A 12,859-nucleotide genomic window follows, 5' to 3' on the forward strand; every position below is an offset into this window, starting at 1 on the left:
CTTCTTAAACATGGGAGACCAGAATTGCACACAGTATTCCAGATGAGGTCTCACCGGTGGTACTAACACTTCTGTCTCTACTAGAAATACCTCACCTGATGCACACTATGATTGCTTTATCCTTTTTCATGGCCGTATCACACTGGCGGCTCATAGTCATCCTGTGGTTGCCCAATACACTTCCAACTGATAAGTCCCCAACTTCAAATTCTTGTTGTTAGTCCCTAAATGCATGACCTTGCACTTTGCACTATTTAATTTCATCCCATTTCTATTACTCCAGTTTTCAAGGTTTTCCAGGTCTTTTTACATTTTCCGGTCCTCCTCCTTGTTGGTAATACCTCCCAACTTTGTGTTATCTGCAAATTTTATTAGCATACTCTCACTTTTTGTGCCAAGGTCAGTAATAAAACTGTTTTAAATAAGATTGGTTCCAATATGGATCCCTGAGGGACTCCAATAGTAACCTCCAGCCTGACACTTCACCTTTCAGTATGATCTGTTGTAGTGTCCCATTTAACAAGTTCCCTATCCACCTTTCAATTCTCATATTCATCCCCATCTTCTCCAATTTAACTAATAATTTCCCATGTGGAACTGTATCAAATGCCTTCCTGAAATCCAGGTAGATTAGATCTACTGCATTTCCTTTGTCTAAAAAATCAGTTATCTTTTCAAAGAAAGACTCATAGACTTTACGGTCAGAAGGGACCATTATGATCATCTAGCCTGACCACCTACACAACGCAGGCCACAGAATCTCACCCACTTTCCTGTAACAAACCCTTGACCTATGTCTGAGCTATTGAAGTCCTCAACTCGTGGTTTAAAGACTTCAAGGTGCAGAGTATCCTCCAGCAAGTGACCCATGCCCCACGCCGCAGAGAAAGGCGAAACCCCCAGGGCCTCTGCCAATCTGCCCTGGAGGAAAATTCTTTCCTGACCCCAGATATGGCGATCAGCTAAACCCTGAGCATGTGGGCAAGACTCACAAGCTAGACACCCAGGAAAGAATTCTCTGTAGTAATTCAGATCCCACCCTATCTAGCATCCCATCACAGGCTGTTGGGCATATTTAGCGCTAATAGTCAAAGAGATCAGGTTGGTCTGACACAATCCACCTTTTGTAAAACCGTTTTGTATTTTATCTCAATTACCGTTTACCTCTTTGTCCTTAACTACTTTCTCTTTCAAAATTTGTTCTAAGACCTTGCATACAATTGAGGTCAAACTAACAGGCCTATAGTTTCCTGGATCACATTTTTCCCCCTTTCTTAAAAATAAGTACTGTATTAGCAATTCTCCCGCCATTGGGTACAACCCCTGAATTTACAAATTCGTTAAAAATCCTTCCTATTGGGTTTGCAACTTCATGAGCCAGTTTCTTTAATATTCTTGGATGGAGATTATCTGCCCCTTTCCTGCCCCCCTGCCCCCGATTGCTCCCATTAAGCTGTTTGAGAATGACTTCAACCTTGGATGTGGTAGTAACTTCTACTTCCACATCCTCATTTCCATTAGCCACCCTGCCACTACCCCATAGCTCTTCATTACCTACTGGTTTTAATTTCAGTTCCAAGGTCCAACTCTGCTTGGCTTTTGGCAGTTCTCACTTTAACCCTACGCTTTTATTACCTTCAAGAGAGAGCTTTCCTTATTGAGCCATCCCATCTTCCATTCCTTGCAGGCTTTCTGCTTCCTCTTAATCATCTGTTTGAGATGCTTGTTCATCCTCTTTGGTCTGCAACCTTTCCTATGAATTTTTTTCCACTTTGCTTGGGATGCAGACTTCAGATAGCTTCTGCAACTTTGACTTCCAAGCCTCCTCCACATTCAGATCCTTTCCATTTCCCTTATTACTTTGCTTAATTTTTTTAAGTTTGCCCTTTTGAAATCAAGGACCTTAATTGCTGACCTATTTTTGTTTCTTTCTATTTAGTTTAAACTGAATTACTCATGATCACTTGAACCAAGATTGTTCTGTACATCCAGTTCTTCTATGAGGACCTTGCAATTTACGTATATTAAATCTAAAATGTTGATTTGATGAAGAAATCTGTAAGCTATCAACTCCAGGAATATCTAGGCCCTACCATTATTAGTAGAACTTGTCCTTCAATCTATATATCTGGGAAGTTAAAGTCATCCATAATCACACCAATTCACTGTAGTATTTATTTCATTAAAGGTCACTATTCATATCCCAGATTGGATCCTGGGGGTCTGTAGCATACTCCAAACACTGTCACAGTGGAGCCTGTGTTAGCTTTCTTTCCCAAAGTGATTTTGACACAAGCAGATACCACTTTATCCGTTCCATCACTGTCAATTTCTTTACAGTCTACCTTGTCATTAATGTACAGTGCTGCTGCTCCACCATTACCTTTATTTCTGCCTTTTCTGCACGGCACATTCCTATCCATAACTGTACTCCAGTCATGACTACTATTCCACCGTGTTTCTGTTAGTCCTATAATATCTGGTTTTAAGCACCAGTAGGTCTAGTTCCTCCATTTTGTTACCCAGGCTCCCTGTATTGGTGTACAGACATCTTCACTGTTTGTACTAGGCTTCGCCCAGATTCCTCGCCCAATTAGGTACAGTCATTCTCCTGCCAGTATCGCCTACCTGACGGTGCCAATACCACTGACAGTAACAATCTTTTCCTCTTGATGTCCATTCTTCTACCCTCTGTCGTTCCTTCCTCCATTGCTGGGTCCTCTCTTTAATTTTCCTCCCACTCCACGTTAGAATCGGGCGTGGAGATTACGTGAGCATCTCCTAGCAGTCTCCCCCGAGATCCTAATTTAAAGCTCTTTTAATCAGTTGTGCCAACCTCCATCCCAGCAGTCTATTTCCCACCCTGCTCTGGTGGAGTCCATCCCATGAGAACTGTCCTCTGTTGGTGAATGCCTCCCAGTGGTTGAACATCCCAAAGCCCTCCTTATGGCACCACTTCCTTGAGCCAACTGTTAATCATCATCATCTTGTCTCTCCTTCATTCTCCTCCTCTATGGACAGGTAGAATCCCACTGAAGATCAACTGAGCCTCCGTTTCTCCGAGTCTTCCCCAGCTTGGCATAGTCTCCATTGATGTGTTCCAGTGAGAATCTGGCTATGTCATTTGTCCCCTTGTAAAGGATAATCAGTGGATTCTTTCCTGCTCCAATTAGGCTCCTCTTCAGCCTCATGGCTGGGATGATTTAACTGGGAATTGGTCCTGCTTCGAGCAGGGGGTTGGACTAGATGACCTTCTGGGGTCCCTTCCAACCCTGATATTCTATGATTCTATGTACACATCCCATATCTTAACTCCCAGTAGACAGCACACCCTTCTGTTCTTCAGATCAGCTCTGGTGACGGTCCTGTCTGTTCTTCTTGATAGGGAGTCCCCAGTCATGTAGATCTGACTCTTCCTGGTGCAGCTCTCTGGCCTTCCTCTTTCTGTTCTTTCCGGCTGCAAGACCCCTTGTCTTTTGTTCTCACATGCCATCTTCCGCAACTCATCCTCTGTCCTTCTGGGCCTCTGAACTCTGGCTGTCTCCATTGACTCTTCCCCTCTTCTTTTAGGACTAGCCGCTTTTCTCTTCTTTCTTGCCCTTCCACCTTCTGTTACCGCCTGCTGCGCCCCTTCTTAATATTCCAACTCAGTAAACCTATCCCTGTGCTCTATTTCTCCTTCACTATCCTGTCTTTTTTCCTCTGCCTGATACTTTTATCACATGCTTCCACTGGCCACTTTCCTCATCCAGCAATCCACCCTCAAAGTTCCCCCATCCAGCTTGCATCTGCAAGTTCTGAAGTTTCTGTTTAGCCTCCACTTGCCTTCCCTCCATCATCTACTCAAGTCCCCTTCAAAACTCAGCCATAGTTTCTGCCTGGATCCAAGCCTCCAGTCTTCTCTTCCATCAGATCTATCAGGCGGCACTGGACACCAAACAAAGCACCTTTCAGGTACCCACTCCAGGATAATGTACATCCCTCAGCTTCCACATCCAGTTATCCACATTGTTTCTTCCATTCCTTGGGTCACTACCACTCCTGCCTCTGTAGCCTGTCATAGCCTTCCCGCCTAAGCTCCTGGCGAGAGACAGAGAGAGAAAAACACACACACACACGCTCCCCTCTTCCCCCCTTCCCCAACTCCTACAAATTCCTATTCAAACTCCCCTGTTTCCAGCTGTTTGTTGGCTCCTTACATATGATTAGACTGTTGATACTCAGCCCAAAGTGGTTCAGAAGCCAAATTAGCAATCAGCATTACCCAAAAGAGCCTCAGTAGTATGAATTCATTGTTTCATTTACTAGAGTACTATTCATACTTAAACAGTATGACTGGGAAAATACTTAGGGTGTACATATATATATTCTTACAGCAAATATGTTGTTAACTGAGTGCAAATTGATAACTTAATTGGTTAATAACATAGTAAAAGCATCCTGATTGGTTAATAACTTTGGTTAATAATTAAGTCACACAGTGTTTTACTATCATGTGCTGCAAAGAGCTGCAGAAGACACATTAACGCACCCCTTGCAGTTCACGAGCCGCGGTCTGAGTATCACTGGATTGGGCTACCTTAAATTGAAATGCTATTATATTTTTCTTTAAACACTTCAACTAAAACAGAACAAAAATATTCACTTGTGACTCTGTATTTTCTTCTGCTTTTAAAGCCAGTAAAAAGTAAATCACTGCTATATAATGTTCAAGGCCTGAATCTCACTTTTGAAAGCTAGCCCACAGAGCACTTTCAAAATTCATTTTCACTTTGCTTCTGAGCAGACTTACAGTCTAACTGCAACCAGTCGTTAGAGGAATCTCACTGGGGAAGTCTTGGCTCCATGAAGCAGATCCCATCTCCGCGAAATCTCCATGAGGAATCCACAAGGAACAGCACTCTTCTAGTGTGTTCTGTGAATGCAAACACTTTGGCCGTCTCCGATCAGGTACTGAGTCCCCCTGAAAGTGGAAGGCCAGATGCTTCTATAGAGGAATCTGCCAATCATTGCAAAAAGACAGCACTGGCAAAAGAAGGCATTGAAATGGCACAAAGTGGAACTGCCGCTTTTTCTTCACCAAAACAAAATGACTCCTCAGAGCCAATTTCAACGCACAGTTCCCTTGCAGTCTGATGCATCACGTCTTCCATTCTGAGAAACAGCAGTACTGTGAAATACTGAAAGGCAGACTTCTCAGAGACCAATTCACGATACTAATATAAAGACTTGAGCAACTGGAACCTTTTTCATATTGGGAAGTAGCCAGAAGTACAGATCTAGAAAGGCAGACGAGATGGCCTTCAGAAAAGCAGATATCCTGGTTACAATTGGCTTGTGAGAGGTGAACAATTTTGATACAGACTATCTTCTGGGGAATGGCTGAATTCCCGATTTTATGCTAGCTGTTTGAGGGGTATTGAAAGAAGAGGCAGAAGGGGATGTAGCCACTTTGAGGGCCAAGGTGGAATAACTACCTATGATAATTTTTATCCAGCTCTGCCTCCCCTTGTTCAGAGTCACCCTGTCTTCCTGCCTGCACTCTTCACATGAGTAATCATCTCCTACTGCCTGGCCCTACCCCATCATCCGCCTTGTCACAACAGCAGATGGGTGGCTGTAGAGACTGAGAGAGGACTTTGGCATGGAGATCATAGCAGCTCTTGCTGAAGAAGTAGCCAATAGTCAATAGCAGCTGGACAGTGAGAATGAGCTTATTCACCTGCTGAGGCAGGGGCGGGCAAACTTTTTGGCCTGAGGGCCACATCAGGTTTTGGAAATTGTATGGAGGGCCAGTTAGGGGAGGCTATGCCCTCACCCCCTATCTGCCCCCCCCTTGCTTCTTGCTCCCTGATGGCCCCCCCCAGGACTCCTACCTTATCCAATCCCCCCTGTTCCCTGACAGCCCCCCAGGGCCCCTGCCCCATCCACACCCCTGCTGCTCCCTGTCCCCTGACTGCCCCCCACCACTCCATCCAACCCGCCCTCCTTCCTGACTGCCCCCCCGGGATCCCTGCCCTCATTCAACCCCCCCCCATTCCCTGCCCTCTGACCGCCCCCCCCCCTGACCACCACCCCGAACTCCGCTGCCCTCTATCCAACCCGCCCTGCTCCCTGCCCCCTTACCGTACAGTACAGAGCACCAGTGGCTGGTGACGCAACAACCGCACCGCCCAGAGTGTTGCCCGGCTGCCCAGAGCGTTGCGCCAGTGTAGTGTAGTAAATTGCTCTCCGTAACTGCTACCAGTAGCACATTCCTACGTGGAGCAGTTTAATACACTAAACTGAGGCTGAGGCTGCAGGGGAGGGGCCGGGGGTGAGCCTCCTGGGCCAGAAGCTCAGAGGCTGGGCAGGAGGGTCCCGCGGGCCGGATGTGACCCGCAGGCCGTAGTTTGCCCACCTCTGTGCTGAGGAGAGGCTAGTTGAAGGGGCAAGGACCATTTTGAAGAGGACGTGAGAGAGGGCACTAGACCAAAGAGTGGGATGGGTTTGGAGGGATCAGATGGGCAAGACAGCCAGGATGAATAATCAGCCTTTGCATAACATGACAGGTCTCCGAGATATCACAAGTCTGTTTTCAATATGCACATTTCAAACTGCTTTAAAGAAAATAACTTGTTTCTCAAAACTACAGCTACAAATTGCCAAAATTCCAGTTAGAAACGTTTGCCTTAGGTAGCTGCTTTTCCCAAACCCAGTTTTTGGAAGAAAATGGATGAAGTTCTCTGTACTTGTATTTTGAACTATTTCTCATTTTCTCAAATGGCTTGTTTTATGTCTACAAAAAAGTGATTTTTTTCCTAATTTGTTTTTGATATTGAAACATTTTAATGAACTCTCAATTAGTGTGGTGGTCTCTAAATTACAGTTTTCCTTTTTAGGATCAATCTTCATTTTGAAAATGTACATCTACCTATATTTTTCACAGGGAAAGGGGCATATTTGAAATTCACTATATATGGGCAAAATATATTTTATTTATACAGCGGAGTTTTGCTGATTATTTAATTTTTATTATTTGTGTGAGTTGAAGTGAATTGTTCTAAAGGAATATGGTCATCCAATAAATTCAGGTTTTTTCATAGGAATTGTAAAAATGTTTTAAAAGTTCAAACTTTATTTTATTAAACAACATTCTTGTTGCACACATAGGGGGCAATAACATTTTTAAATGTTGTTGGTAATATCTAAAATACTAGACACATCTGCCACAAGCACACTCGCTGCAACCCAGCTATAACCAAACTGTTTCCTGACTGTGCTACGTCCATTTGACTTAATAGAAAGAGCAAAGGCCTGGGATTCAGGAGACCTGGGCTCTGTTTCCGGTTATGCCAGTGGCCCACTTGGTGACCTTGGACAAGTCACTTCCTTCCTCTGTGCCTTAGTTTTCCCCTCTGTCAAATGGGGATAATGATGCTGACCTCTGTAGTAAAGTGCTTTGAGATCTACTGATGAAAAGTACCCTTATAAGAGCTAGGCATTATTATTAGGTATACTTTGAGGACACTTTTTTCTTTTCTTTTTTTTAAGACAAACACAGAGTGAACAACTAATGGAGTTGTAGAGTCACAGATGGGTTAATTTCATTCTAATGTTGTTCTATGTTTTCTCATTTAATATTTTATTATGTACTTTGAGGGATATTTGCTTCCTGATTTCAGAAGAATGCATAAAAACAGGAAATGACCACTGATCAGGCATCTATGCCCTCTAACGACTTCCTGCACTCCTTTTCAGATCTAGTTTAAAAAAATGCTCCTGTCAACTCAAATCCCTGCACAGACACTGGAATAAAGAGGGACATTTTCTGGCAAGTATTTTGTTCTCCTGAGATACCAAACTAGATGGTCTGAAGCTGCACTGGCTTTCAATTCATTTCCAGCTGCAGCTCAGTGGGTTGGCTTAGTTTAATCCTGTATGGTTTGAGTTTGATTATCTGTGTCCCTGTGCTCCATCCTGATAGTTAAGATCAGCTGATTGACAGTATTATTATTATTTTTTCTACTACAGGAACATAATCAGGATCAGGGCCACATTGTGATATAAGGTTTGTACGTCTAGGGCTGGTGAGGGCATATTCTTAAAAGAATACCCCCCCCCCCATTTGTAGTATTGTGAATTCCAACCATTCAAAAACCATGAAACAGATGCCAAAAAATCATGATATTTTAAAAATATTACATTTTGCATTCCATTTATTTGCCTTCAGGTTCTTGAGCTTTTAGGTTTCACATTTTCAAGCTTTTCTCTGCAATCAGGAGGGCTAGAAACAAACTTCTAAAATGGAAGCTGAGATTCTCACATACTCACATGTCTCCAGGAGCTCATGGTTTCAAAATAACTCATTTAACGAACAACAAGAAATAACTTATAAATGCAATAGTACTGCTATAATCTATCTAGCCATATTGTCTCTCTTAGTCTTTGCAACTGGTCTCTGTCTATGTGTAAGATAGTCAGTCTGTAAGAGCCAATAGGAAGTTTGGCATTCCACAGGGTATGTCTTCACTGCAGAGTTAACTTGGGCTCTTACGCTGATATTGCCACTATCTCCCTTCCATCCATACACAAACAGTCTCCCCAGAGTATGGTGATGTCTTAAACTCACACTGGCCCATCTGGGGATGTGGTTTAGAGCCTGGATTCAGCTTTCACTAGTAACCTGCCCACTTGGCATTGAGGATGTGAGCTAACTCCTTTAGTGCTGATAATCCTTCAATGCCTACCTATAAGTCTGCCTGTGTGCCCAGAAGGACACAAGAGTTCTTCCACAATTCACTGAGAGAGAATGAGAGTGGCTCAATTTACTGCAGCACAAAGAACCATGGGATATGGCCCCAGAAGTCCTGAATGCAGCCCCAGTGAGGACTCAGTAACTCAGATATGGCTTTGCACTGTAGCTGCTCTCACTCAGGTTAGGCTGATCCAGATGCTCAGACCCAGGTGTCAAGCACCCAAGTTAACTCTGCAGTGAAGCCATACCTGTAGCATCCTGCCTGGTGTGTGTCAGGGTTAAACTTCCTGATGAAACGTCACCCTTTGTAGCACGCAGGCCCACTGCAATGCCTGTTCACTCAGTCTTTGGCCTGAGGAGGTGGATTCAGGTGAGTTGTTTCTGGGATGGTGTCTTCAGGTTTTTTTGTTAGTCTATCCACGATTTGTGAGTGTATGTTGTAGTTGTGCCTGGCAGTATGATCAGGTATATATTATGAACAGAAAAGTATTTTCAACACTTTGGGGGGAGAATACACGTCAAGTTAATAATATAATAGCTTTTCTTTCACACAAGCTGCATGAAAAACAGTTTTGATACGTAGACAAATGTGCTCAATGCAGAGGTAACTAGATGAAATATAATGGCCTCTGATATACAGGGGGTCAGAGTGGATGATGTAATGGTCCCTTCTGGCCTTAAAAATCTATTAATCTAAAGCTAACAACAGGGAAGCTATTGGAGTGATCCCCTGCTCCAATCGTTCATGCAGTATCAGTTTGAGAAGATCACCTAGTTGGAAACACCTGGTGAGCTCATGGCAGCTTTGTCATTGTGCCACAGTGAAAAAGCAGTGCGTATTTATAATACAAGTAGAAATCTTAACTTGCTGTTAGGTTTTTCTGTTGCTATCATGATTCTGGAAAAACTGCAGTAACTTTCTGCAATGGAAACAACCCCTGACACACAACAAAGCAAAAGCGCTGTACACCTGCTCAGCAATCCAGGCTCTCTGGATCCATTCAATTTTTCATTTTTATTAAATGAATAGAAAAATCTTCTGTTTTGCGGCAACCTAATAAACCCTAATTTTGTGTAAGGCTGCCATTGCAGGAAAAATATTTGAATCTCTCTCTCCTTCCAACAATTACTTTCAACTTACAAATCCGTGATTCTTAGCAGGCAGCAAATTGATCTATGTCAGCAAAATCTTTCTGTCCATCAAGTTGGAAATGCAAGCACATGGGCCAATTCCACTTTTGTTAATGGGCCACTTTTCTTAATGAGAACAAATGCAGTGATAGAATCTTGGGTAATGTTTTCTCCCATCACAGATATAAATCAGTGACCCAGGGTTCCGCCTCTTCTTGAGAGATGGTATGGGATTGTGGGTACCTGGGAGATGTTCTCCCTGGTTTCTATAAGAGCTGCAGGTGTGGGGGCTTTCCCAATCATTTTGATCACTATGGCCCTGATTCTGGAAAACATCCCCACTCAGGATTGTACTTAATCAATGCTTAAATTAAGTCACCTTGAAGGCTAAGGGAATTTATCAAGTGCTGAAAGTTAAGTGTGTGCTTTCTTGAATCAGGGCCTTTATGGGACTGGAACCAGGTGGTCACAGAGAATTCCCATATGTCAGCTCTATCAGATGGAGGGAAATTAAACTTAGCAGCAGATTGAACCTAGATCTACTAGTATTCCTTTAAATGTAAAGCAGATTCATTTTTAGAAGGATAGCATTACATGATAAACAGATAGGTCTACAGTTGAATGAAATGCGTTAAAACCAAAAGCACAAAATGTAATACACAATACACAACTGTGATCAAAACCATTTGAAATTGTGCGCATATACTAATATGTTCGTGTGTCCATAAACATATGCATTCACTAAGGGATTTTTATACTACACTAGTCTCGGTAACAATAAAATTACTCTGGTACACGAATAAATATTCAACTTCACTTTTACTAGACCATATAAGACTTTTTTTTTAAATAAATAAAAGTGATTTAGACAGCAGTGGGATAAAATGAGAGGGTGGGTGGAGAGGTCATTGCAATAACTACTCTTGGGGATTTTCCAAAACCATATATTCAGAATAAATTGTGTTCATTTAAAAAAGTAATAAATGACATGTCTAGCTATGTGATTCTAACAAGAAATCAAATTCTTTTAAATCCTTGGAGTCATTTCATTGTATCGTACACTGAAGACAGAGCTTTAAGAGTGATGAACTTTTGTTTGTTCTTTAATTTGCTTGTTTGCTGCTGGTAATCCATTGTTGAAGGCATATTTCATGAGTGGTGTTCAGTCTTTCCTGAAAGAAAGTGGTTTTGAAATGTCTACGTGTGCTGTATCAAAAGAGAGAACTTGTTCCACTCATCCAGTATAGTTCAGTGCAAACAGGAATGGGCAACTTCTAAATTGGGAATAAGTCACTGCCAAGAGGATTACCCATTCTAGAGGGATTCTCTGTACAGACCTATGGTGAAGATTGAGTCTTCAGTGTCCTTTTAAGGAGCGACTGCATTAGGTGCTGGGGAAAGTCTTTTACAACTTCTAAACAGTTGTTGAATAGAAATTGAGTGCTTTTCTGAAGGCCGAGCAACCCCAACCTCCCTTTGGGTCAATCAAAAAAATTATTTTGAATGACTCGTGGCCTTGTTACAGATGGAACAGAAGCTGGATTTGATTCCATCCTCTGTACCTGGCCTATGAAACATGGGAAAGAAATTATCTAAATTCTCCATTTTTTTTTCCCTACAAAAAGAGTGTGTGTAGCAAGTAAACTTGCCTCTCTCCAGGCCCAAACAGTTTCAGGATAATGTTTCTTTACATTGAAGAATCAAGAGTTTGGAAAATACTAAAAATGATGATCTCTGCTTTGTAAATCTCCCCCCCCCCTCCCCCTCCATACACTTTTTAACCTTTTGAGTGTTGTCACAGTGGTTTGTTTCTGTGCCTGGGGACTTAACCCCCCATCCAGAAGACCAAGACTCAGCACCTGTATCTAAGTTATACCTATTCTCTGGCCTCCAGGCTGGGTGAAATGGGTCTCCTGGGCAAAATAAATGGGGAAAATTGTCAAACTGATGTCCCTAATGCTTTGCTACCCTAGTTGTAGTAAATTGTCTCATCTCTCTTACACATTCATATCTGATACTTAATTTTTTGGCTGGGATGTATTTTTATGTACTTCTGATTTTATTCTTCTTTGTGCTTTTTCTTGTTATCACGTCTCTGTCTAAATTCTCTCTGAGGTGCGTTCCTGTGCAGCGGCACAGGGGGCCACGCACTTAACCCGGCTGCGGTGTGGCGAGGACGCACGCTTCCCACCAGCTCCGGGGCTGCGACGGGGCGAGACACCTCTCCCTCTCAGCTCCAGGGCTGTGGCAGGGCGAGGCGCCTCATCCCCAGCCCCAGCGCTGCTGCAGCAGGGAGAGATGCTGTCCCCCAGCCCAGGTGCTGCTGTGGGACGAGAGGGCTGAGGGGAGTCCTCTCTCTCTGCTGCAGCCCCTGGGGCAGCTTGCACCCTACCCCCACCCCAGAGCCCACACCCCCAGCTGGAGCCCTCACCCCACCCCCCCAACCCTCTGCCCCAGCCCTACCCCAGAGCCTGCACCCCAACCTGGAGCCTGCACCCCCTGAACCCCAACCCTCTGCCTCAGCCCTGAGCCCACCCCAAACCCCTCAGCCCCGCCCCTGCCACACCTCCATATCGGTGCACATAACAAAATTCATTCCGCACATGGGTGGGAAAAAATAGAGGGAACGTTGGTCTCTGTCTTTTCCTATTATGAACGTCTCCTGAGCTTATCATTTGACCCTATTCAGAGGTAACTGTGTAACTGATGTTTGTGTGTTTTATTGTTCATGTGATTGGAGGCTTACTTAGGGGCTCATTTATAAAATAATAAATGAATGCATTCTTCCAATATTTAGGAACAATTACCCCACTGCCATATATGAAATTTGCTCAGCTATTTCTCGAGCTGTTTCCTGTCCTGAGTAAAGGCAAAAGCTGGGGTAAGGTCAGATACCTATTATGTGGTACCTGTACAAATGTTGGGTTTTTAACTGACCATTGTAAGTAAATTATTCTCTAATAAGGAAAGCTATTTTTTTAAATATTGGGA

General features: G+C 43.4%; 1 protein-coding gene across 1 annotated transcript in view; it reads left to right on the forward strand.

Moving 5' to 3' along the window:
• The window catches only part of LOC140907199 (palmitoyltransferase ZDHHC11-like), a 91,151-nt gene extending 83,945 nt beyond the window's left edge, over positions 1 to 7,206 (forward strand). Inside the window, 1 exon segment of the mRNA XM_073332579.1 lies at positions 4,787 to 7,206. Within this exon segment, the coding sequence (XP_073188680.1) occupies positions 4,787 to 5,136 (350 nt within the window). The 3' untranslated portion in view covers positions 5,137 to 7,206.
• The last annotated feature ends 5,653 nt before the right edge of the window (positions 7,207 to 12,859 follow it).

Source organism: Lepidochelys kempii, chromosome 2 (assembly GCF_965140265.1).
Source record: "Lepidochelys kempii isolate rLepKem1 chromosome 2, rLepKem1.hap2, whole genome shotgun sequence".
Lineage (NCBI taxonomy): Eukaryota > Metazoa > Chordata > Testudines > Cheloniidae > Lepidochelys > Lepidochelys kempii.